Source organism: Agelaius tricolor, unplaced genomic scaffold (genome assembly GCF_023055355.1).
Source record: "Agelaius tricolor isolate 1412-34295 unplaced genomic scaffold, bAgeTri1.0.p SCAF_14, whole genome shotgun sequence".
Taxonomy (NCBI): domain Eukaryota; kingdom Metazoa; phylum Chordata; class Aves; order Passeriformes; family Icteridae; genus Agelaius; species Agelaius tricolor.
In genome coordinates this window covers 3,641,409-3,668,378 of record NW_027269274.1, presented here as the reverse complement: position 1 = coordinate 3,668,378, position 26,970 = coordinate 3,641,409, and the positions used below count along the sequence as shown (strand labels likewise).

At 45.8% G+C, this 26,970-nt stretch overlaps 1 protein-coding gene across 2 annotated transcripts in view; it reads right to left on the bottom strand.

Annotated features, from left to right (window-relative positions):
• The window catches only part of RYBP (RING1 and YY1 binding protein), a 40,813-nt gene extending 17,850 nt beyond the window's left edge, over window positions 1-22,963 (bottom strand). Inside the window, exons 1-2 of one of the 2 annotated variants that reach the window (XM_071439337.1) lie at window positions 22,932-22,963; window positions 21,983-22,108 (exon numbers count right to left, since the gene is read on the bottom strand). In XM_071439337.1, coding sequence (XP_071295438.1) covers window positions 21,983-22,108; window positions 22,932-22,963 — 158 coding nt within the window. Of the gene's footprint in view, window positions 1-21,982; window positions 22,302-22,931 lie in introns of those variants that run through there. The other variant, XM_071439336.1, reaches the window with a different exon arrangement.
• Window positions 22,964-26,970: the final 4,007 nt, after the last annotated feature.

Here is a 26,970-nt window from a genome sequence, read left to right as displayed (position 1 = left end):
TGAAAAATGCAAATCACTTGAATACCCAACCAGTGGATAGAGAGGCTTTTCTTAAAAACAATGGAAGAATTTCTACTAAGCAACTTTTGCAAAGTGCCCTCAAAATATGTGGGCTGGTTTATCAGAACAAAATTCTGCTACACTTGCATGACACTGGAATACTGTACACTTAAAAATGAAGACTTCTCTATCATTTACCGACCAGAATAAGTCCAGATAGAAGCAAAATGACAAACTACCATTTCTACCACAGATTCTGAATAAACTTAATAGGCCCTAAATCTCATGGGATGCCATAAAAAATAAAAAGCACATCAATTGAGCAAGGCAGTAATTTTAATTCAGCTACATCAGACACTGCAGGCTTTACCTAAATGAGCAAAACTTGAGCTTTTCCAGCAAGCCAAACCTCCTTTTTATTAAAAGAACACCAATGATAGGATTTCCTTTCATATGAAAGCAGCATTTCAAGAGCCCTTGAACAGCCAGGAATGCAGCTTCATGACAAAGCCCCAGCCTGCAGCAGCCGTGCACTTTGAGAGAGACATCAGGGCTGCTCCAAGGTGCAGGGAGCTGGTCCCTGTGAGTGGTACCCCACCTACCCCTTCACACCTCTGTCCCAGCACCATCAGCAATCAAAAGGTCATTGCCAGTGGTTTAGAGAAAACCCCACTGCTCAATAACCCAGCTTGCTTTTCTAAACACGCCAAGAAATAAAAGCTGCTCTGAAGGACGGGGCAGGCAGACATGCGTTTTCAAAAGGCCACCATGTGCTCAGAGGAGCTCTTTTTCTCCATTGTGTTCTCTGAACACAATGTGATAAGTGAACACAGATGTACCAGTGACATTTGGGGGTGTCCAGCTCCAGCAATCCTGCACACGCTGCCGCTGCCCGGGAAAGCCACAGGGAAAGCCAGGCTGCCGTCGATAGCTGCTGTGCAGGCACCGTGGGAACAGCACAGCCCCAGAGCACTGAAACTTTTGCTTTCACAATTATTACTCCTGGGCGTGAGGAACTGACCCAGATGGTTTCAAAATTTGCCAGGAAACAATATTACAATACTCAGTTTGAAAGCTCTTCCTCCCACTAGGCTAGAAAGCCTTAGAAGAAGCTACTTAGTAAACTTTGGCTCCCACTTGGAGTACCAGTGTGAGTTACCTGTCTGTGTCTAGCGTGACATAGGTACAACTACCTTTGTAAATAAGACTAGCAGAGAGTGCTCTCCTACACAACAAAAAGCCAGGAATAACTAATTACAACAACAGAAACATTTCCGAGCTCTCTGCGAGCCAACTTCTGATCTGTGGATAACAATGATAACTACTTGTCCAGACAAACCATAATTTTTCAAGAAAGTTCTCAGATAAGATAATCTTGAGCCTAAGTGCTGATTTTATTTCCTACCACTGTTTTCACGCTGATGACTCCTACTTTGCAGTTTTGCATTCAGTCACACAGCTTGTGTTTATCTGTACGCACATGAACACACCCAACCAAAATCCTGAATCGCCGTCAGTCTGGTACAAGTCCCAAGGAGGGAAAGCAGGCAAATTCAGTGAAGAGCTCTTTTCCCCCCACTTCTTAATTCTTCAAACAACTCTGGTGTTCCACCCTGGAGAAGTGGTTAGTCTCACTGAAAACTACCGGTTACACTGTGATCCTGCGCCAACGGCAAATCACTCCAACTGCCCTGGCACCATCATTTAAAGTCATTTTCCATTTAAAGACTCTCACATCAGCGCCAGCACAGCCTTTCATTACCCATCCCACTTAATACCCACAATCTCTCCACAGCTCACTCGCTCGGTCTCCACTGACCAGGCAGCACACAGAGACTGATGTGTGGATTATTGGGATTCCTAATGCTTCTCTCCCCGCCGGCCGAGCACGGAGCTCTTGGCAGCCTGCCTGACCCGCAACACGTGTGGGTTTGTCAGCCTAATGCACTCTGGCATCTGCACAGGCTCGGGGCGAAGCAGGCCCCACGGCTCCCAACACTTCCAGCTACTTCACTTCCCAGCCCTGGTGGGAAAAGAGGTACAGAAATGAGTGTCTGGGTGTTTGCCACCGTTTGATTTCTGTGGGGTAAGAGCAGCAGCATCCAGCACAAACCTTTACCCAAAGGCTGGAGAGTCAACACGAGGCTTTCTTGTACAAAACATCTGTCCTTGCTTGACTGTTGTCTTGCAATGACTCAAAATCTGCACATCAAGAATACAGATCTGAGTAATTTCTTTTTATATGACCTACCTTCTGTTAAACTAAATAATGACAGTGAAAATTCAAAGCCACAGACTCAAAAATTACTTGTGACCAAGTCACTTGCCACTAATGAAGTTTAAAGTTTTGTTGTTAAACTGTCCCTATGCCTGCCAATTAGTCAGGACAGAAAGAAATGAGGCTTGGGCATTTTTCTGTAGAAGAGATATACTGAGGTATTTTTAGGTGTGAGACAATGCATCAGCCCTGTAAATCCCACTGTAAATTCTGACAGGATGAATATACAACAGGAAATACCATGCAACGTGCAAATAGCAAATAAATGCAAATTTACCATCATGTGTAGCTAAGAAGTGCAACGAAAAGTGAAACTGGTTTGTAGATGAATGAAATACAGAAGCCGTCAGAGATCTTACTTGGAAATTGAAGAAAAGAATACTCAGAACACAGCTGAAGTTTCATTTCCTCTGTACAACAAAAGAGAACAGAAAGCTCAAGAAGAGCACATGGCACATCCTCTACAATCTCCTCAGACAACACACACTGCCCTGACACACCAACACTTTCTACTTTATATCTGATGTCATGTTACAGAGATTTTGTGAATTATATGAGCAGGGAAAGATAAAACTACCAACTATGTAACTAAATGCAGGGATTTTTAGACAACATATTACAATTTTTTTTGGTGCTAATAAACAAATACCAATTGTTTTAGACTAGCAAACATGGTAACAAAAAACTTGTTTTCTTAACAAAGCAACTTTGTTACCGTGTTTGCTAATCTAAAATAATTGACACTCCTAAGCTACATTGGCTTGGGTTCTGGTTCAAGTGAATCATCCAGCTCCCAGCATCACAATACCCAGGCACTTCAATCTCAGATGTATTTATTAAGATACCCCTTGGTTAGGGTTTATTTCCATTTAACTACAGGGGAAGGTTTTTTGAGCTCTGGGACTACACCCCACTGGTGATACACATCTACCAGATTAGAGAAATTACTCGCTTCTGGAGATTTACAAAAATGACTCAGTGGGATTCTACTATGTTATGCTGCTTCTTCCTCTAGTTTCTTACTGGATTTGTGCAGCTAAATGCTTATCATTAGAATTTCCAAGTTAAAGCAAGCTAAAAACAGAACCTTGTTTTTACTCGAACGCATTGCGGAAAACAGAGTTGAGCAACCACTTCCTAAGGAGCTCCTACCCGCACTCTGCACCAAAACTGGGGAGTAAAAGAGCACAAGCTTTGGGGTTAGCATAACTTTGTGAGCAATTACACACATATGAACGATCTAGAGGAAAAACAAGAAAATATTTTTCATCACCATCTCTTTTCATAATGCCTGAAGTCACTTGGAGCAGCAGCAAGTGCCAGGATTCAAACCAAACAAACCTCCCCCATCTGTCTGCACTGCCTACATGAGACAGCCCTGCCTGTTCCTGCCATTCCTGCTTCCCAAACCCACCTATTCCCCGTTGATGAACCCACAAAGCCACAGGGGTTGGCACCAGTGCATTGGCAGCTTTGTCATTCACGGTAAACAGTGAGGAAGGTTCTGAGTACTGAAGCCCCAGAATGAGTATTTACAGCCTGACCTGGAATCTAAAATGTCTAATAACATCTTTAAAAGCTGAGTAGCAGCTTGGAAAAACATGCAGGCTTAAGCTGACTGTTTGAAATTGATCACTTCTACTAAAAACACTGGGGTACGTGCGGCAGGAAAGGTTGAATCAACCCCTTCATCTGCAGTAACACAAATTTTTGCTTTTCCACTAAGTTTCCTCAGAAGAAATTGAAAGCAATCAAACACCACAGAAAAACACATGGAAATTATCATTATGGCACAAGAAACAAAAGCAGAAAAGCTTTTATGTGCCTCCTTTTAACAAAAGAAAGTCTGCTTGACTGACTTGAGCCCACGCCCCGAGGCAGGGGCTTGGTTTGGTTTTGTTTCTGTTTATTTCACAGTTTCCCTGTTTATTCAGCTTCTTCCCTCTCCCGGTGGCAGCCAGGGCAGCACGGGCAGGAAGCTCCATCCAAAATCAACAAGCAGCCCTTGATCCTGATAGCCACTCCATGTGCTCTAAACACAGATAGCCAGTGTCCTGGTGAACCTGGAAAAAGCTTCAAGTCTCCTCTAAAGGGAAAGGCAGCAAATCACCTCAGAGCTCCCTTGAAAAGAATTCCTATGTTTGAGCCCAAGTGTCACATTAAGCTCAAAGAAAGTGGTGGAGGTGAAGAAGGAAAAGCCAACAAGTTACACAGTCAAAGCTTGATGCAGCTTAAATGCCACTCACACGGTGGTTAAAAAACTACCTGTGTGAGTTGGAACAGAATCCTTTGCTTCTTCCCTGGAGGCTGCAGGCACTTCCCAGAGATGCTGGTACAGATACCAAAGGCTTGGGAAGCATCTGGCTTCCCTGCTCACAGACAAATGCACTTCGGTGGTCTTTCAGACAATACATCCTACAATGAAGTTAAACCTCAGTGACACCAATTCCACCAGGTTCAAGCAAACTTCTTTGCCTTACACAGGCAGTGGATGAGCCTCCTTTCAAGGGACCTACAGAGAACTGGAAAAATTCTTCTAAATATTTCATTCATTATTGCAACCACAGCATCTCTCCAATTCTTTCAACCTAGGTAAGACATTCTTATATCAGCTGGACTGATTTTTGTACTGATCTGAACTTTCCCCTTTTCACAGCTATTAGGAACAGCCCACCCACTACCCAGGTATGGGACATCCAGATGCCTCAGGACAGAGAAGGGAGAAGACTGGAAGGCAAACACTCCTGGAAAAGCAGGAGTGAAAGAGGCTGTGAATAACTAATACCTGCCTACCCACTGAAGCACACTAATTATAGAGAATAATTGAACAACTGCTTTCCTTACTCAGGGAGGTGCAGATAAGAGGCATGGGCCTTCTCATACCTCAGATGGGAGTTTAAAGTGCTCTCAGCTGGCAGCAATGCATAGAAAAAAAGTCACCGGCTGTGACAATTAACAGCTTCATTTTAAGTCTCTTTTGTTCAAGTAACTCTTCCACTCAGACATATTACATGAAACAACCCTTCCTCAACTAAACAGATTTATTCAAGGCACACAGCTACAACCTGAATGTAAAACCCAGAAGGGCCTTGGTGTTGGGAAGCAGCCACACCGTGTTTTAATGCTGTGGAGTTAAAGGTGTAAAGGGGACCAGGGGTCCAGTGGCCTCCTACAACCCCAGCAATACCTCACTGTACCAATTCATTCTATTTAAAACCAGGTTCTCAGGGAGAATCAAAAACAAAACCTGCAGAGGAAAGGGAGAGATGTCTACAAAATTAGTTGCTTCAGGACATGCAGAGACATGTGAAAAATGACCTAGAACTTAGGGTAAGCAGCAAATCCTTAAATGAGATGTAAAGCAAGGTATGGATAGATTTCATTTAAGCAGTTGTTTACTAGCAACATTCCAGGAAAAATGTACTTCAATTAACAGACCTCTGGTGATTTTATCTACAGCCTGTCCACTCAATCAGTGTTCCTTGGAACTGGATGCATGGTGGGAATTGAATCTCTTTGTGGGAACAGGTGTGAGCATTTGTTGGAGCTGGGTGCAGTTCTGCATCACCTCTGTTCCAAACACAACACAACCTTCATTAAAACCTCTCTTCATTAAAACATCTCAGTTGTGAGATTTTTGTGCCACTTGCTGCCTGAATTTGAAAAAAAAAATAACACCTTTTTCTATAATACACTTTACACAGAGGCTAAAAAGAGACTGCTTGCATAACAAGTCTTATGCAATTTCCTAAATAAATTTTTACCTTTGTAGGGGGGGAAGATTATGATCACTTGAAGATTTTCAAGGCTGCAGATTTGGCTTCAAAAGCTAAGAGTCCACATGCCATTCAAAATCTTACTGATAATTATTGCCACCACATCAGCACCCAAAGATCCCACCAGGAACAGTCCCCCACTGTGTAATAACAAAAGACAACCTGACAAAATACACAATTTACCACCAGAGTATAGTCTCTCAAGAAGAGGCTGACACCAGCTAAAGAAAAACAAAACCAAAAAAAGATCAATAAAACACAACTTTGTGAACCATCTTCAGCTTGGAGTACTTTGCCAGAAAAAAAAAAATAATGAGTGTCTCATATGGAAAGCCTAGACTAAGAAAAAAGCCACTAAAATACCATGCAACTGAATGATCAACATGAAGATGTTTAAAAAACAAACAGCCTTCACACTGTAAACAAGCAGGTATTTTAAGTCACAAACAATCCAAGTAACTCAGAGAACAAAACAAAAATAAATAATGAAGCCCAAGCAGCAGCACAGAGGAAAATAAGAAAGCAAGGGACTTGTCCAACAGAAATTTTGACAAATATTTTCGCAGGTCAGAAAAAAATTTTTCTTCTCCTTAACTTTTCTTTGTTGTTTTTATGACTTGGCCTTTTCTCTCCACTCAGCCCCCAGTGCACAGGGCTGGCAGTGCTGTGGAACAGGAACAGCCTCGTGCACCAAGCCCTGCTCCAGCTGCTGCTCCAAGCAGGAATCCCAAACCCCCAGCCAGGGCACAGCTGCAGCCTTGGAGCTGCCCTGGGAATATGCTGGAAGAGTCAGTGATCCAGAAAGGAAAAGAAGACTTAAATTCATTTTCATTGAAAACTGCAGAGGTCCCCTGCAAGTTTCAGATCTTGGAAGCCCAGGGGGTTTTCAGCAACAGCTTCAGCTGGGTATCAGGGAGCAGAAGAGGAACATCAAGCCTAGCAGAGGCAGCACCCATCCCACCAGAAACTACAGACATTAAATGACACTTTCACAACTGAGCTAATCAGCCTCATTCCAAAGAGAAGCTGCATTTATCATCTCAGAACAGCAGGCTTTTTTCTTAATTATCCAAGGTCAGTGGCAGTGAATACTGAGCAAACTGACTTGGGGAAACAATGTAGATAGAAACCAGGAGGGCAGGCAACCTTACATGTGATTAGCAGTAGCATTCCATTTTAAAATAAAGTAGTAGCTCTTTTTCAGAGATGAGAATTACTTTCTAAATAATCACCAATCTATCACCAACCAACCAATCACCAATCACATTTGACAAGGTACCTTTTTAGAAACAGAAATACTAAGTTCTGTACCAGAAAAATTCTCTCTTTTTAACACAATCACATAAGTTGATATAGACCTTTAAGACAGAGTCCAACCCTGCAGTGCCAGGTCCACCTCTAAACCATGTCTCCAAACATCACACCTACACATCAGCTAAGAGAAAAAAAACATTTTTAGATGTTGGAGTGCAAAGGTTTGAGACAACTGAAGTGTTCAGCAGTCAGGAAGAAAATTACATTAATTTTTTATCAAATTCACCCAGAATTAGAGCAACACCTCAGAATTTTGATAACCATCTCTGTGCATAAGCTATTCACAGACTTTAATATAAAAAACCTGAAAGCATTACCCCTCCAATCCAATCCCTACAAGACAGGAGGTCTGAAGTGCACAGACTCACCTGCTGCCTTGCTGAAATACACAGCTTTGCCTGACAGGTTTGAGCTTGTCACAAAGCAGAAATTACTCTGGAAGGCTCGATAGCCATTTCAGCTCCCCTAAAAACACAAGTGGTTAAGGGCTGACAGGTACTGCATAGCAGAGAGGTATTGCATAATTGCCCTGAAATGTCTATTCAAAAACTCCACAACAGAAATGCGCATTATTCTCAGCAGCTGGGGAGTTTTTCATGTGGCATCCATAATTACAGCAGCCAAAGATTTCTGCAGACACAGAAGCAAAGAATAGTTCCAACAAGCCTAACATGAGCAATGTTCTTGGGTTGACCAGGGCCTGATGAGAAGGACATCAGAGAAAGGGAAGAGAAGAGAAAGGTGCAGAAAGATAGCTCTGAAAGTCCGGTGAGGGAACTGACACATCAGCAACAAACCTGCCCTGACCATAATGGTCCTGGGACAAAAAGCATCACCCTTGAATTGCACAGTGGTCCTCAGGCAATACAGGGATTGCACAGGGCTGTGTTTCTTTCCAAGTTACATCCTGGCTTCCTAAGCTTGTTGGGTACATTATATAACTATTAATTACAGCGCTGTTCGGCGTGCTTTTAACTGCAATGATTCAAACTGCTTCCAGGAGCTCACTAATCCAAAGTACAATCCTCTTGACAGCAACTGACACATTCAGAATATTCAGTTCTAGCTGAAAGGAAGACAAATCAAACCCCTCATCTGTCTGCTGCAAAAGGAGCCAATATTCCTGCTGACCAGATCCACAGTTCCATCAGGGGCTGGGACACGCTGTCCACGGGACAGCTCTGGGCAGCAGCAGGAGCCAAGCTCTGCTAACACAGCAAAGGAGGATTTCTTCCCAATGGCCACCTTCAAGTTTATAGGGAAAAGAGAAAATTGGATCTGATTTGCATTTCCTCAGAGGCATTGAAAGGTTTCAGCCATCAGCTCCTGGACCCAGCAGACACCCTCCTTGGACATGGGCTCTGCCTGTGCTGCTCCCACTGCCAGCCAGGACCTTCCCTGCAAGCTCCAGCACAATTCTACATGCATTATTTATCCCTCCTGCTAAGTCATGCAGTGGGATAATTACTTAACTATTATAATGATATTTTGCAGTGGCTGTACTCTGTTATACTGATTTTCATGAGCTTGCTTTTGCTGCATGCTTTGAGAAAAGAGCATATTTTCCTGGAGTATAAAAAAGCCTAAGTTTGATTCATTTCAAGCCTAAGAGCTGGATGTCAAAAGTGAATTTTTAGACTTATCAATGTATTCTTAATTAAAACAATGTTAGTATATTATTTGATTTCTGCTGTATCTGCTAACAACCACAGAAGACATGTTTATTCATTAATCTAATGAAATTTGAAAATAGTTATTAACAATTTGTACATGTTAATGACAAAGTTTTTCCTTCTAATAGAATGATGTTTTCCTTTTAAAACTCTTCAAGACTCCAGTTAGCATAATTACCAAACATCTGAAAGCTGAGAGATTGGCAACATTTTTATTAACAAACTTAAACTCAAGTCAAGACACATTTGCCTGTCTTGCTTACCACCACATTAAACTTCACTGGGATAAATGCTCATCTTCAGACTCAGAGAATTCTTACCAAAAACCACTGTTTAGAATCAGTTTTTTCTATATATTCAACATGATTTAAGCTACACAGCAGAGCAATTAAACAATTATTTATGTCTCCCTACCCCCAGAAAGCTCTTCAGGCTATGCATGATTCAAGGTGTACTCGCAGCAGTTAACAGCATTTCAAAAAATTCAACAGTCCCAGTAGTTCAGAACTGGTTGGAAAACTTTTTCTGCCTGGAGCCAGCAATTCTTCCAGGAGGAACTTGACTTTAAAAGCTGTTAACAATAATACCCTGAACTGCAACAAGCAGGGAAAGCAGCAAGTCACAATAATCAACCTGTCTTACCTACTAATAATCTGCTGGCTGTACAAGCAAAGACATGGCTACAACTCCAGGGAGAGGGAATGTAATCTATTTGATACAAGTGAGCACGTAGATCAGGCTCATTGAAAATTGTAGCTCTGCAAAATTTGGTGAATCTCTTGGGTTTTTCTGGGAATTTTGTTACATTCTGTTTGAAAACAAGAAAATGTTTGGTCACAGAGGTGCTATCTTTAAAAAAAACAAAAACAAAAACAAAAAAAACCACCAAAAATAAACAGAAAACAAACCAGATCCAGAATTGTAGCAGTCTCAGTGTGTTCAGACTTTAGAGGCTCCAGGAAGACCAAGAGCAAAGAATAGTCTGAGAAGTTTTCTGCTTACATGGACACAGAAAACACTGTTTCCTGAAGTCTTTGTTTAGAACTTTATTCAACACATTTCTCAAATCTTTTTTATCTATTAAAAACATCTACTTGAACAAACAGTCTTGGGAAAAAAAAAAAAGCAAGATCACAAAAGACAACCATGTTAAGTTTCATGTCAACTTATTCCCTTTCTTCTCAGTGCCTCAATCCCAGAGGCCTGATCCAGCCCTTGCAGCTGACAGCAAAGTGCTGTGCTTCTGCAGCCTCTGGAAATGACTCAAAAAAATCAATGCAAGGAGCAAAAGGTCACATTCTCCCCAAGCATCAACTACCTGTTGAACCAAGGCAGACTTGCAGATGCCAGCACACTCGGAAATGAAGCGACCAACTGTTATTAAACTCATTTCCAAGCACAATGTCTGTATTCCCACACCCGTGACTAAATAAACCTGCTCCTCACACTACACCTTTGTGGGGGAAAAAAAATAAACCACTCATGCTTGTGACAGCTTTTATAAACAAGTAAGTGCAGTATACAGCTGTACAACTTCAGAGTTTTGTATTCAGAGTGCCAGTGGGAAAGTTAGTCTGGCTTAAAACTCAAAAAAAATGGCAAGACAGGAAAAACTAGAGAGATGGAAATAAAACCAAACTACTGCTCAGTGCTATCCTTCACTGTCCCTGCACATTAGGGGAAACCCTGAGAACTATAACAGGTACATTATTACAGATCTTTTCCCATTACTTGCTTGACATGCTGGGCCACTGGCAGCACAAATGCCTCTTTCAGGCACAAGTGAGATTGTCCTCATGTTTTACATCTTTGTAAGTGCACAGGCTGAACATGAAGGTGTGATCTCCCATGCACTCACAGAGCAGGTATGCAGCACAGAGCACACATGATATTCTGCCCATGTTCTGCTTGTCATTGATTTTTCTATCAATTTGTTAACTTGTAATTGGAAAAAAATGCATCCCCTTCATAGAGACAGAACAGCTTTTCCTCACCAGAAAGTTTCACTGTTGCTTTTTTGAATGCTGATTCAGGTGTCTCAGCCCAGCAGTGCAAACTCCTGGTGTGCATTTATAGGTTCCCAGCTGATGGAAGCCAGGAACCTCAAGGAACCCTTCAGAGGTTCTGAATGCAAATGTGTGCTCCCAGCTGGCAGAGGTGCTGCCAACCTGTCACTGTCAATAAATCATCTAATGAAGCTCAACATTTCAGTTTGAGCTCTGCTATTCCAGCCCATCCCTGTGGACAGCCCCGCAGTCCCATGGATGCACGTCTCAGATGCATCAGACCCTCTTGACCTCAGAAGTTAAGCAACTCACAACTAACTTGACTCACATCCGGCAATAAGCACTCTTAATTAATGACTCTTAATTGCTGCCAGAGCCCTGTATTCCCACACCCATGACAAAGCATGCTCTGCTAACCCCTATGTAAAATTGCACAACGCTGACATCCCATGCCTTTAGCTGAGCCATTCCTCTCCAGGAGCAAAGACATCACTGTACACGAGAGAAAAGAAGTGCACAAAAAGTGCCCACCACACCATTCCAGCAGCTCAACTTCACTTGCTTTCTGGCTGCCCTTGCTTTTTTTAACCATTATCTATACAGTTCAGAGAAAAGAAGATAAACACTGTTTGTTAAGTCTGACTTCACATGCAGTTTTTGAGAAGACATTTCAGAACCTAAAGTGCTTCCCAAAAATGAACTTTACCTTCTACAATTTGTATGTGGACTTCATAGTGCATTTACTTTACAGACAGGTAAATGTATGCAGGTGAGTTACCTGAATGTCCAGATTCACAGTAAGTTAACACTTTTTTGGGGGAAAAAAAGCTATGTCTAAGCTGCCAGGCCCCTGCTCACAGTGCTGGAGGGTACAGAAACACCCACCAGCCACTCAGAACAACCCTGACCTTCCAACATTTCCACTTCTGTGTGTGCCCTGCTGGAGCTGACCATCTCTGGGCACCCATTCTGCTTACACAAGGCTTGCAGCCCTGTATCCCATAACAGGAGCACTCCTGCCCACCTTGAGGGAAGTCCACGCTTGCTGCTGCTGGGATCACTGCTGTGGCTCCCAAGAGCCCAGGAAGGAGCAAAGCAGCCATGGAGGAAGAGCAGAGTGCAGGTGAACTCACCCTGCCTGGGCAAAGCTGGGTGATGCCCAGCACACCAAGCTACCCTGAGCCCAGTGCTGCTGCCACTCACCAGCACAACCCCAGCTGTCCCTGGACAAGCCACCCTCCCTCACTGCTCTGACAGAAACCCAGCGCCACCAGACTGCTGCACTAACTCCTGCTACCCAAGGGCTTCCCTTTCAACCTCTCCTCCAATTAAGGCCCACTGCCCTTCAAATCAGCCAGCTGCCTGTCTCTTCTCCATGCTCAAGCTACTTGTGTGTAAAACCAATAAGACACACACAATTCCCCCAGAATAATTCACCATTTTTACGTGATGCAGGTTTACAAATTGCTAAGACTATGCTGAATCACAAACATTTCCTAAAGCTTATTAAATATTTCTGTTAAATTGATCCACACCCATGGATAACAAATGAAAATGGTTTTATTTCTCCTCAAGGCACCTGTAATAACGGAGCAATGGCAGCAAACAGGCACCAACCAGCTCCCTGGCCCTATTAGCATTACAGAGGAAAGCCTCCCCTTCTGCTGCTAATGATGTGCTCTACCCTGTATCCCCAGGAGACAAATGACTGCACTGGCTGATTGACTCCATCACAGGGCCATCATCCATCAATGTATTGCCTCTCTTATTGAAATCTCATCTCAGGAAGAGAAAGTGCTCTGTGCCACTTCCGAAAAAACAGTGAAAGCACTTTCAGAATAAGAGCTCCAAGATATATAATGAGAGCCAAATATTTCAGCAGAGACACACATTTCCAGCAATCTGAACAGATCAGCATGCTTTGTCCACCCAGGACAAGTAAGATTTATGTTCTTCTGCTAAACTAGATCTTTTTTCTTTTTAATTAAACAAAGGGAACGAAACACGTCCCATACACATAAATTTCTTGATCAAATTATAACACAGACAGTGAATATAATCATACAGATTAAAAATGGCATCCTGAGGATATTTAGCTCACTGACTTGCTAAAGGGTGAATTCCAGCATCTCTTACACAGGCTGAAATCACATTACCATCATACAAGCCCCACTGCCACCTGCAAACAGAAATGAAAAAAAATATAAATCCTTCTATGTATTTATTTACTACATAGATAACAAAAAAATCCAAATCCCCCCCCAAAAAAACCCCAAACCAGCCATTCTATTATTCTATTCCATTAATAAATACCCCTATAATTTATAAAACACTGCACATATGAGACTGGGGTGCAGGGAGTAACCCACACTCTCTACTCATTGGGGGCAGTTTTCTGATCAACCTTACACCACTGAAGCCACCAAATCCCAGTAGTTCTGCATCCTCTGTCCACCTCCCCAAATCGACCACGTGAAGCTGCACATGAATTACTCAGACACAGTTCCACATGCACAAAAATAATTTAGTTCAGATAAAACATTTTAGATTATGATCAGTCTCACTTCTGTTTACTCAAAAATATAAATCTGAAGAAGACAGCTTTATCTCAGGCAAGATATTTCGTCTCACTTAGCACCTCTGCATGTTACAAACAATTCATTATAACTCTGAAATCCCCATAAACAATCTGCTCGAGAAAACATGTCTAAACATTTATTCCTTGTTTAGCCCTAAACAAAATCCAAAACTGACTTGTTTTGCTTCCATTTTATTTAAAGACGACCAATCTGGTAAGATCCTAAAACTAAAGTTTTTGGAACTTCTGAACAGAGAATTATAGAAGGGCCTGGGTTTGAAGGGATTCTGAAGATCACCTTGTTCCAACCACACTGCCATGGTCAGGGGCACCTTCCACTATCCCAGGGTGCCCCAAGCCCCATCCAACCTGGTCTGGAACAGTTCCAGGGATGGGGCAGCCACAGCTTCTCTGGGCAGCTTGTGCCAGGACCTCACCACCTTCACTATGAAGAATTTCTTCCTAATACCTAATCTAACCCTGCCCTCTGTCCAGTTTGAAGCCATTCCCCTTGTCCTGTCCCTTCACACCCCTGCAAAAATTCCCTCTCCAAATTTTCAGTACCTTGATCCTTGTGGCATAAGGGTGTGCTCCACAATCCCAGACCAGTGCCTTATAAAAGACCACATACAGTTCAAATCAGGTCTCCTGGTTTCATGATCCATATTTTAGATCCCTACAAGCCCTTTTCCTTGTGAATTTTTACTATTATTTAACAGAAGATTGGCTGTGGGTGTACTTTGAACTTTCAGAAACACAGAAAGAACTTTAGGAATAAAATATTATCAAAGCAACATCCAGTTTTAAGCAATTAATTCTGGGAGAACTTGAGATTCACATAATTTGGAATACAATGAGTTAGTGAACAGTCAAACAAAATCCAGTGGGCCAGCAAAGAGAAGTGATGCTTTCTCTCTCACTTATTTTTGAGCCAGTCAGAATTACTATCTTTCCCATGTTTAACAGGCAGTGATTTTGCTGGAGTACCAATTAGCACTCTGCTACAAAGAACATGCTCCTAATTAATAGCTGGTTTATGGGAAGAGCAATGTTAAGGATCTGGTTGTACCTCCAGATGCAACAAAAAAGTGCAAAAAGGAGCTCTGCTTGATGTAAAGGAAATCTGTCTGCACAAAGAGACAATCAATGTATTTAGCATATGTCAGCTGCAAAAGGAACTTACATAAATGTAATGGAGGCATTTCCACATTATTTCTGGTGTATCCTGTAATCCTGGACATCTGCTTAGGGTAGCATGGATGGGCTACTCAGTGTTCCTTGCCTTTTTTTGCTGTGCCCTTAACATAAAGTGGCAATAAGGGAAATTTGTCCTTACCTGTCTGAAACTTTAAATAAACACTCATAAACCCTCCTGTAAGACACCTTCCCTCTGGAAATGGCCAATTTTCTCATTTTACCTTGTGAAGAAATAGCCCAGTGCAAAGAGGCAAAGTACAGCTGCAAGACACAGCCACAGAGAGAGTTTGTATGAATCCTGTTTCAGGTCAGAGCTATGCATTACAAAACTCCAGCACACCTTGCCAGTGACCTACATTGCAGGGCTGGAACCCACTAACCTACAGAACCACCTGAAATCCCACAAAATAGGTCAGTGGGTTTCCTCCAAAGAAGAATTCCCCAGACAAGGAGAGATGCACATGAAATAAAGGACAAGCAGAGCACATGCTCTGCCTGATGCAGGAGCTGTGTGTCTCACTCTGCTGCCATATTCCTGCAGACAGCAGGGCTCCCCAGAAGTGCTGTGAACTTCTGTGTCCCTCACCAAGGGACCCTGGAAGGACCTGTCTGTTCAAGACCAGTGGAGCAGGAAGACAAGGAGCAGTGCCACAGCAAGGAACAGCAAGCCTACCAATAATGCAAAGCAACTGGAGTACAAGTGGCACCCCATTCAAGATCAGCAGTGAACTGGCCTGGAGTTATGGCAGGGGTGCCCAAGTTACAGCTCAAAAGCCAGGTGTAGCCAGCCAAAACAACCCATGCAGCCCACAGCACATTTCTTGTCTCCTCTCACCCCTCATGAGGGTCTTGGGTCTCATGCATTTTCTTCAGGGCCCTAAAAATTCAGCCAAAAGAGAGTCCCAGAGTGCTGCATGCTGCTGGGGAACACCAGGAAGGAGCACAAGACACTCAGCCAGGATGCCACAGGAGCAGAGGATGGCCACAGGGAACCACACTTTGCATCCACCACTTCCCTCTCTCAACTATCACTCTGGGCAACACTGCACACTGTCTTATTTCCAGTTCAACCAATTCCTCTTAGCAGACAAACCCCACATCAGGGTGCAAACACACCCACCAGCACTGCAAAGGCAGCAGCAGCTGATGGCAACATGAAACAATCAGGGCAATTAAGAAAGGCATGCAGAGAAAGTTGCTCTGCATTCCTCTGCCTACCAGTTCCCCACAAGGACCTGTTGGGAGCCAGGGGTCAGCATCCCAGTGGACTCCACGTCTGTTCACAGCAATAAAAGAGAGCTGCATGCCCTCTCCTCCTACACACACATACACACTTTGATTTAGATTCCCATCTCCCAGAAAAGCAGCCTATGGAGGAAGGGAAAAATGAATAATATCCACACTGCATATTATCAGTGATGTATTAACACGCTCAGTGTCGCAGTTTATCCATTAGATCTTCAGAGAGGCTCCACAAGAAATCAGAGATTAAACCCTACCACCCACAATTAACCTAAACGTACTCTACATAAATATTATCAACACCCCTTTTTCATGCTGAAGATTTTATTATTTATCTTAACCAAAAGATCTTTTTATCCTAATAAAAGAAGGAAAACAACCAGGTATAGCTATTGTTACTTAGTAGGACATTCAGAAAAAAAGTGGTAGAAGCAAAGTGAGTCACAGGAACCATCATACTCCCTATTGAATTTGCCACTCACAGCTTCTCAGGTACCCAAATCTGACAACCATAGCAAAGGGGTATTGCCTTGGTGCTGCACATCAACACTGAGGACTCTCCCTGCTGAGAATGATTTCCCAGAGGTGCTGAGATCTAAGAGAAATCCTGGGGTGATGGTAATGAGATCATTAATCAGAGCCAAACGCCGCAAAGAGCAAATCAGGACACAACTCTCACTTCTTTCAAACAGCCAAAGTACAAGACACAGATCTTATGCCAGGGTTATGCTTGCACCAGGCTGACAGATAATAGCTGATCTGAAGCTGAACAGCTTCATCTGCTCAGCTGAAGAGTCACAGACTGACTCCAAGCTAGTTTAAAAAATAAGCGTGGCATGAATCTGTACCAGAAGTCAGTTCACAGTGGATCAATACTCCAAGCCATGTGGCTGAGACACATGCGGTTCTGCAATACAAGTCACAGATTCAAACTTGGTGTGCTGTCAAACCACAGCCCCAGAATGCAGAGTTTGCTGTGAACCATCAGCATTGTCTGCTTGTCAGATGGTGTTTGCTCCTGCCCCTGGCTCCTCTGCCCTGGTGGGTTTGCCAGACCTAGCAGCAGCACTCCCCAAATCCAATAAGTAACAGCCATTCACTTTTAGGCAGTGCTGGTGAATAAGGGATGACACAAAAAGGATCTCGAGAACTCCTGGCACGTGGGCAAACATTTTGCAAATAGGTACCGTGCACTGCAGCTCTCAGCAGCACCCAGGCAGAGTTACACCTCACCCTCCCCTACCCCAACAGCAGTCCCTGAAGGGACACATCCCCAGGATGTGGCTGCTCCAGTGGAACACTGCCACAACTCCAGGCTGGTACAGCCAATGCCTCACTCCTGCTAATCCAACAGCCATTTAAATCCAGCCATCAACAGGAAAAACAGGGATGATTTAACAATAGATTTAAACAGCCAAATAGTAAAACAAATATTCCAGAGTAAAAGCACCAACACTGCTGCCACAACAGCTTTTTTTAGACAAGTTACACATTCCATTTTTATAGAAATTAGGCCACCTTAAGGCCAGCTATGATGCTAAATAAAACCCACCTTTATGCAAGTGAAAGCTAACTAACTTGAGAGAACCAAATTAAACCACTTGGCTGCAAACCTACACCACAGCCACACATCACTGCATGAGTCTACAGAACAGTCCTGCAAACACATGGCAAATAAGCAGGGCACACATTATTTGTATGAAGGTCAGGATCATAAGCCTGATTCCTCATTCCAGGAATAGCAGAACTATCTGGTGCCTATTCTGGTCAGCCCAGCTTGGATGCAGAAGAGAATACTTTTCCATGGAGGCATGGACAGTAGTCTGCATCCTTCAAGGTAGTTCAGATCCTGCAAACATGAAAATTTTCTGCAAAACTAAAGGGAAACAAAGGCCAGTATCTGAGACATCTGTTCCATATAAGAGAATTCCAGTTATAAATATAAACAGTTTTAGCTCAGCCACCCCTCAAAAATAAGGATGGCAAGAAGGTGAAGCACTACTGTCATCAGTCCTTCGGCACTCCACAATGAAGTGTACATTCACATCACTAAATGCAAACTCCAAACCTTGCACTTCAAGCATACAGGTATTAGCAACAAATAAAACAGAAATGCTTGCTCAATTTGTACTTGCAGAGGACACACACATTTCAACTCAATTTTGTAGTAAAAGCTCCCATTGTTCTGTTAATTTGCATATCAGACATCCATTTGTTGCTTTCACATTTTCCACTGACTTTAAATGCATTTCTCTGTACTCAAGGCACATTCATGATAAGAGGATGTGGAGTTTGGAAAAGAAAAGCATTCATCCCAAATTTAGAGAACAATTAACATCAGAGAAGCTCCACCACATCGTACCACTTGCCTATTCATCCAGAAAGAAAGTTTCAAAAACCAGTTTCCCTAAAATCTCCCCCTAAAATAAGGAGGGGAGCAAATATTCACTTCACAATGAAGTCTGAAAACAATCCCATGTAGAAACACTTCCAGCCCTGCCTGGGAGGAGAGAGGAAGCTACAAGAGGTGTACAGGAACACAATATATGTAAACTATCAGAGAACCAAAGGAGAAGAGGAGCAAGAATGCCACTAAGAAAAACAAATAGAAACAGAGAGCCATCACCTACCCCCAAATAGCAACTCACAGGAAATACGAGGCCAAATCCTGCCCTCGCATTCTTAGGAAATCCAAAGTAAACTTTCCTTCCGTGTTTGAAGGAGTAATAGATATTGGAAAGGAACCTGCATCTGTGGAGCAAACTTCCTGGCAGTTCCAGTCTTCTCCTGAGTGCAGGAGCTGGTGTTGCTACACCAGAGCAAGCCACCAAAGAGCCACAGGACACAAGTGAAAGTGGTGACCAGCAGCAGTTCCCTGTGCTGTGACACCAATAAAAATCTCCAGGAAAGGAATAAGGCACTGTGAGCTCCAGCAAACAGCTCCCCACTGCTCACTCTGCAGCCAGCTCAAGCATCATCTCACCCAGCTGAGCTCTGTGCTGAACAGAGCTGGTGTCTTTGCCATCATCCTCACAGAAGGGAAACAGTAAAAAAACTCATCATACTTGCCTAAATAGAAAGTAATAAAAGTTTAACCATAAAATAGCAAGAATCCAGGCGAGAAAAGGAAGTTAGTGGCATACTGTAACAAATACAGTATTCAAGTGCTACAGGTTTAGTATAATCTTTGCACAACAATTCTTCAGAGATGGATTTGACCTAATTTTTATTTAAAAGTGCACCTGAAATATTTATAAACAGCTCCTTGAAAAAACAGTCGAGTGCAATTTAACTGTTTAGCCTCTACAACGATTTTGACTAGGCAGGTCAGCTCTAAAACTCACTGTTGATGGAAGCTCCTTTTACGAGATCCTAGGGAAAGGAGATAGTTGGATCTGAGAAGATAAAACTTCTATCTGCTGCCAGCCACCCCTCCCACACACCAACAGATTATATTGAGTCTGAAAAAATATACACACGGTGAGAATTAGCTCAGGGCCTCACCAGTTCTTAAATAAGAGAATATTTATCAGCCAAAGTAAATTCCACAACAAATAACTGGCTTCACAGCAGAGGGAGGGGGGAAGTAGGTCATGCCAGATCTTAAAAAAATCCCTGGGCATGCTGTGATTGCACACAATAATTTGATGAAAAACAGTTGCCTCACCATGTCTTTCACTACTTGGTTGAGTTTTTTTTTAAAGTGAGTTTGATAAATTTCCGTAAGTGTTACTGAAGGAAGTCACAATGAAGCAAGGCAGTTTTAACTGTGGAAAAGTGTCATCAACTTGTCAAATTGCAACTTAAAAGTCAAGCTCATCAGACACCTTATATTTCAAGTAATAAATTATCAATCATAACTCATTAAGTATCTTTACATCAGTCATTTATTTTAAAAATTCTGAATAATTTCCAAGCACTGACTCGTACGTCACATACTATAAAATTCAAAGTAACACCACAAATAGCTCTGACCTCCCAGAACTTCCCAGTACACAATGCTCACAACACTCAATCACTCCTGCTTTCTGTTATATTTATTCATAAATTATACAAATATGCAAGAAGACATGATGGGCCATTGAATATTTTAAATACTTTCTCAAATTCTACAAACAAAAGCCATTTTAAAAGCAGCAAAAATGAATAGAAAGCTGATGAATTAAATGAATTAAAATTAGAAGCCATTCATAAGGGTCCATTAAAAGCTAAACAGAATTACAATGTTCTAGACCCGAGGATCACATCTGCAAGTAAGGCTACAGCTCTTAACCTGAAATCATCGACTGCTATTGCTCTTAATGGCCCTTTAAAAGACAAACCATCCTACTACTGCAACAAACAGTTTGAAAATTATCTCTTAAAAAAATAAAAATGCAAAGGCTTGTGCGAGCAGGCTGCTGCTCTCCAAATGAACAGCAGCATGGTGGCCAATGAAAATAACAGCGTCTGATACAGGATAGATCCCATCTGGGCTCCTAAATTTCATCAGGGCTCTGCTCCCACCGACACCCAGGCACTGGTGTGACACCGGGAGCGTGTGGGGACCGCAGGGCCACACTCCGGAGAAGCAGCTCAGGACCAGGCAAGTGCAGGAGCAACACGTTCCACCTGAGCCTGCCGGGAAGGCAAGGAGCAGAAACCCAGAGGAATCAAACGTGCTGGGAAGGCTCAGCTGCACGACTAAATGACACTGAACGAGTCAAGAGTCAGCTCCAGGTGCGCACAGAACACCGCTGCCCCAAAGCTCCACCTAACCCAAGGCTCTAACCACGCTATTTAGTGGTTTAAGTTCAACACCTCTGTACATTTTGTAAAAAGCACAGATACTTGTAGCTCATGTGCATCACAAAACGCAGAGTGAAGCACTTCAGAGCTCTGTTACTGTAACTCGGAGAGTTTCAACGGCCCGAAAACATGCTCCCCATTAAAAATGTAGGCACTTCACATTGTCTAAAGCACAGTGCGAACAATAACAATCCAACACGCTTTCACCTCCTTTGTCAATCAAGCCAAGACAGCCAAGTCATGCAAACAGCCTGCTGATGAGAGCACCTCAATACACAGCTGCACTCAAGGAAAACGACGCCTCTCACAATGGAAACCTCACAGACTATTTCTTTGGCAGAGCACTGCAATGGGAACTCCAATTTGGAAGGTACAACATGAACAAAATCAGAAATCAACATGGTAGAACAAATCACAAAAAGAAAGGAAAAGCACAGCACCAACTGATACTGCCAGGACAAACTTTCCGAACCCTCTAACTGAGAAATAGCAAGTTTGGGGGCTTTTTTGAGATTAAATTAACTACTGCATGTCAGACTCACCACCTCACAAAGACCTCCACAGTTTCTCAGAGCAAGGCAATCAGAGAGACCTGACAGCTAAAGCTTTCAAAAACCCGCACCATTCCCACACTGAGCACAAAGCCGATTCCTTTCTGATGACAACAGTCACCGAGAGATCAACATCTCAGGGAGAGAGTAGTTCTCACGGCATCTTTAGTTTAAGCCGTTTCCTTTCTCGCTCCCTAATCCTAAATCATTTCCACTCCTTTAGAGACACAGGTAAACCTCCACCCAAACCACAAAAAGCCAAACCGAGTCAGAGCATTTGTGGCTGGCTGTGCATCTCCAAAAGGATCTCTGTACACAAGCAACAACAACAACAAAAAAAAGAGCACAGAACAAAAAGATTCAGGTTGCTGCCACATCCACGAAACATGTCTTCCAGCTCCAATTAAATGCTTGAAAGAGAATTTCTAAAATCCGCAAGGTTTTGAACAGGGACAGAAGGGACCGCATCGGGGGAGAGAGGGGATGCAACCAGCCGATATCCAGGCAACAGGGAAAAAAATCAACAAGTCGGCGCAGCCCAGCGCGGAGCACGAGCCGCGTTCAAAGGTGCGGACGTACCTTGTGGAGGTGCCTTTCCTGACATCGCAGATGCTGCATTTGAAGGCTTCGGCGCTGTTCCTGAAGGTGCACACGCTACAATCCCAAAAGCCTTCGTCGGCTGCAGGTTTGGCTTGCCTTTTCGGCCTTGAGGAGGGGGAGGGAGAGGGGAAGCGTGTGTGTGTACGTGTGTGTTTGGGGAGGAGGAGAGAGGCGGCAGGAGGAGGAGAGAGAGAGGAGGAGGAGGAGGAGGAGAGAAAGAAAACACACACATGAGAAACCATGTTACAGAGCCCCGAAACCCAGCGCCTGCTCGCACCGCCGCTCTCCCGCGGGGCCGGGAGCAGCCGACAAACCCCGACCGGGGCCGGGCCCGGAGAGGTGCGGGGGGCGCCGAGCTCCGCCCCGGCCCCGCCGGGCCGAACCCGCCGGGCCGGGCCGCCCGCGTCCCCCCGCCCGCGGCGGGAGGGTGGGAGGGTGGGTGGGCGAGTTTGCGGGCTGGGAGGCGCGTTCCCTCCTCCACCTTGTTAAACCTCCCTTTGTCTGGGAGCGGCGAGTGCGCGGAGCGGGGAGTGCGAGCGAGCGGAGCCGCCATGGCTGCGCTCGCACCGCACCAGCCCTGGCACCGGCGGCAGGCTGGGAGACACCGGCACTCCTCCTCCTGCTGCCCTTCCACGCTCCCTCCATCTTAGGAGCCTCCCTCACTCTCTCCCCGCCCGCGGCCCCCCCTCCGCCCCGGCCCCCCGCGTACCTGGCGGGGCGGCGCGGGCTCGCCGCCCCCTCCGCGTTCGCTCCCTCCATCTTAGGCGCCCCTCGCCGCCTCCCCCCGCCGGGGCCGAGCACACGCCGGCGGCTGCCAGCCAGGGCCTACCCGCCGCCATCCCCTCGGCCGGGGCCGGGGCAGAGGCGGCCGCGCCGCGCTCCCTCCATCTTACCGCCTCTCCCCCCGCGCCCCCGCGCCCCCGCTCACCTGGTCGGGCTCTTCTTGTCGCCCATGACCATGGATCGGGGCCGCCCCTGCCCTGCGCACAAAGAAAGAGGCGAGGGGAGGGAGGGCGGGGGGACGGGGCTGCCTCCGTCCAGCAGGCTCCGGCTGCTGCGCACCCCGCGCCGCCGATCCTGCCGCTGCCAGGCTCCGCTCCGGACTAGCAGCGCAGCGCAGCCCGGCGCCCTCCCTCCTCCTCCTCCTCCTCCCTCTCTCCCTCCCCGCGCCGCGCCGCTCCGGCGGGCGGAGCTGCTGCCGCGCCGCGGCCAATGGGGGCGGCCCCGCCGCCGGCCCTGCCGGGGAGGGAGCGAGGGGGGAGCCGGGAGCGCCCCGGGAGCGCCCCCTGCGCCGCCCCGCCGGGTCCCACCCCCGCCCGCACGGAGCCCCCGCGGGCCGCCCCTCCCGCGCCGCGGCCCCTCCGCGCCGGGAGGGCTCGGGCTCCGCGCAGCCCGCGGGTGGCCCCTTCCCGTCCCTGCCCCCTCGGAGGGTTCGTCGCCCGCCTGTCCCCTGGGGAGCGGGGCTGCCGCGGGCGGGACGGCGGCGCACGGGGGTCGGCAGGCCCGCTCCGTGAGGGGAAGGGCGGCCAGAGCCGGCTCGCCCGCCCGGTGGCTGCGCTGGGAGTGCCGGAGCGGCCGGGCAGAGGGAGACAACTCCTGCGGCGTGCCCTGACCTCGGGGACGGGCTCCCGGTGCCCTCACGGATGCCTCGGCTGCCACCTCCGTGAGCTCGCTTCGGGCTCGGGGTCAGGGCAGCGGCCCGCCCAGAGGCCAAGGTGTTTCGACAGCGCTGCTGTGGTGCTGCTTCCAGAAATGTTCCCATCAGTCCCTCAGTGATCTATCGACTCCACCAGGCACGAGCTGTGCTTCTGCAAAACTCCTGAGGTGGCAAAACGCGTCCTTCCTAAAAAGTGGCATTCTCAAAAAGTGGCGTTTCCCGAAAAGCAGCAGTCCTGCCCTGAGATCCCCCAGGCCCCCCGGGGCCTGTGGAAGCGCTGGCAGGGCGGGCTGGGACGGTGACACGCCAGGCATGAGCTGTCAGTGCCTTTGCTGAGCCCCTTTCGCATGGGGCTGCTTCCTCTGCGGCAGCCAGAGGGGATGGGGGCCGTGAGCAGCTGAGCGAGGATGGCGCAAGGGGCGATGAGTGAAGGCTAAAAAGTTGGTACAGCCACACACGGCTTGCAGTGCAGGCATTCTTTCACTGTGCTCTTCCACTGTGCTTTTCACTGTGCTTTCCCACCTTCTCAGTGGTGACTAAGCCAGGCAAACATCTCCCATCAGTGAACAGCAAATTTCATCCCCAGGCAAGGCGCAGGGCAGACAGGAGGGATGTGGGCAGCACGGGGCTGTACCTGAGAGAGTGGTGAGTGGGGCTGCAGGGAGAGTGTGGAGACAGTCTGAACAGAGTTAATCCATGGCTGAGTACAAGGGGGAAAAAATAAAATTATTGCTTGAAAGCAAACCAGTGTAGTGGCTTAAAACAGGATAGGCACCTACATGGCAGGAGGCAACATAACCATGTCCTGTGCATTAAAGCTTTAGGAATCTGGACTCACAAGCCACAGAGGGTTTTGCCTCCAGCAATGCCCATTTTAACAGTGAAATCATGCTGGCAGAGTCACCTCCCATATTTAAGAGCTTCCTGTAATCCATTTACTCTACCCAGCCCCCCCATGCCCACCCAGGTAATTTAACCCTCCACCAACCACTTTCATTTCCAGACAGACTTCCACCGACTCTTTTCTTCACCACACAAGTTCCTGAACAATACAGCAAGATGCAGACATACTCCAAGGGCACAGTTAAGGTTGCACAATTATCACATGTAGGAAGTGTCATTTTCCCATTGCATCTGCTGTTTTCCAAACATTTTTGCTCTTTTAGATTGTAGCTGTAACGTTTGCTTTGGGAATCTCTGTGGGAACAGGAACTCAGCAGTGCTTGTGGGGTCTGGTAAGCAGAGACCTGGTGTGCAATCACTTCCAGACCTTTGTGACAATGGAGAGTGTGGGGACAAGAACAGCACCGTTCTTGGGGACAAGGTCAGCGGAGAACCTGAGAAGCACAGAAAGGCAGAAAGCACTGAAATTTTGACTTAGGCACGGTCCAGCTCCCATTTTCTGCCACAGGTGTTTCCCTTAGCTCCATAGTGTTGTGTTAAGCAGAGTGACAGCCACCACAGGCATAAAGTAAGTTTGTGTGGAAGCAGCAGGGAGCTGTGGCCCATTTTTAGAAAGCAGTTTATCTCCTCAAAAAAGTTTCAGGGTTGCTGTTTTCATAGCAAAAGTTGTTTTCTTTCCAAAAACCTGCTACATCCTTCGTTATCAATTCCCCTGGAAACCTTCCTTCCTTGACAAATAACCCTTCCAACGTCACGTGTTAAAAACTTGGCAAGCCAAGCACAGCATGACTTCATTCAATCCCGTACATCCATCAGGAGGTGATCATTCCCAGTTTGTTAAACACCCTTCAAGCCACAGTTTGGGGTCTCTTCCTTCATGGAGGGTTCCAGAGGAGTGCCATGGTCACTGTTGGGCTGATCCAGCCAGAGCTTTTGGGATGCTGTGTCCTGCAAGCAGCACTTCCCTTCTGACATCTCCAGACACCAACACATCAAGGCAGGAACCACTGCCAAAAGTCAGGGCTCAAAATACAGTCAAACTAAAGGCCAAGTGCCTTGGTGGGGGTATTTCTTTTACACTCTGGTATTAGCACAGTGAGTTATCCTGCCAGCCTCAAAATTCACTGAGGTGGCACAGGTAGTGCACCCTTCTGAGCATCTGAGGATTTTTAATGGAGTTTGGGCTCTCATGTCCTCACAAGGCAGCCTTGGCCAAGTTATTAAACACTTCTCCTTAACTCCAGTAGTCTGGATTTCAGAACTGTAAGGAATGAATTTTCTAGGCTCTCACATGGCACAAGTTTTCAAACTCATTCCAGCTAAATGGTTTGAACTTCACAGTGATGTTCAGCAGGTCCTAAATCTGCCTGAAGGAATTCCCACTCTTGCCTACAGAAGATGCCACTTTCTCATTGATGCCAAATGTGTGTTGAGTGCTCTCATCTGTGAGAGGGTCCTGTTAATCCACTTCTTCCCACCCTTCCCTCACCACGTGGATTTTTAATGACAAAATCCTTGTAAAGAGACGCTGGCTGCAGGTGTTTCCAGGGCACAAGAGACACGGCACTGGGGAGGGCAGGTTCACACACAGGCCACAAACCTCTTGGGCCGACCTGGCAGCCACAGCCTGTGCTGGGAGGTCCAGAGCAAACTTCAGTACATCCTCCATATCTGTACACAGATGTTGGGATGAAACAGATGGAGCTTCATTCCCCCTCTGCAGCTCAGCATCCCCCTCACCCCAACAGCATTGCAGCTACTCCTGCTTCAGCCCTGAAAAGAGGCCACAGTCCAAACCCACAGTGTGGCAGCCCATACCCCTCCCCAGAGCAACTGGCCAGAGATGCTCTGAGATGCACTCCCGAGATAAACACCCTGTTAGCAGCTTCTTCAGCACAGTGAGACCTCCAAAACCTGGGGTGCCAAGAGCGCAGGGGTAATTCCCTGCACCTGGACCATTGGTATAAAAAGGATTTAAAAATAAACAGGGATGCTGCACCCAGCCAAAGTCACTATTTTTGCATAGGGTTCAATGCCAAATATAAATATTAACTTGAGCTTCTCAGCCCCCTTGGTCACTGTGGTAAATACACATTTTTTAAATTTTGCATCAGACATACGTAACCTCTCAGAAGTGACTCCTGCCCTGAAGAGCCCAAAGTCTAACCACTAGTAAATGACTTTGCTGTGGATTTAATAAGGAATTTGTTATATAGGAGTTGGAATCAGGCTCAGGACACAGATCTCTCTATTAGTTTGGCCAGACCTAGAAGGATCAGAAGTGATGCTGCCGCTCTCCGGGGCAGGGAAGTTGTGTATCACCACACAATTAGCACCTTTTAGCAGAAGTGGGTAGAAAGGGAAATTAGCAACTGAGGGTAGAAATGGTGAACCAGCTACACAAGAG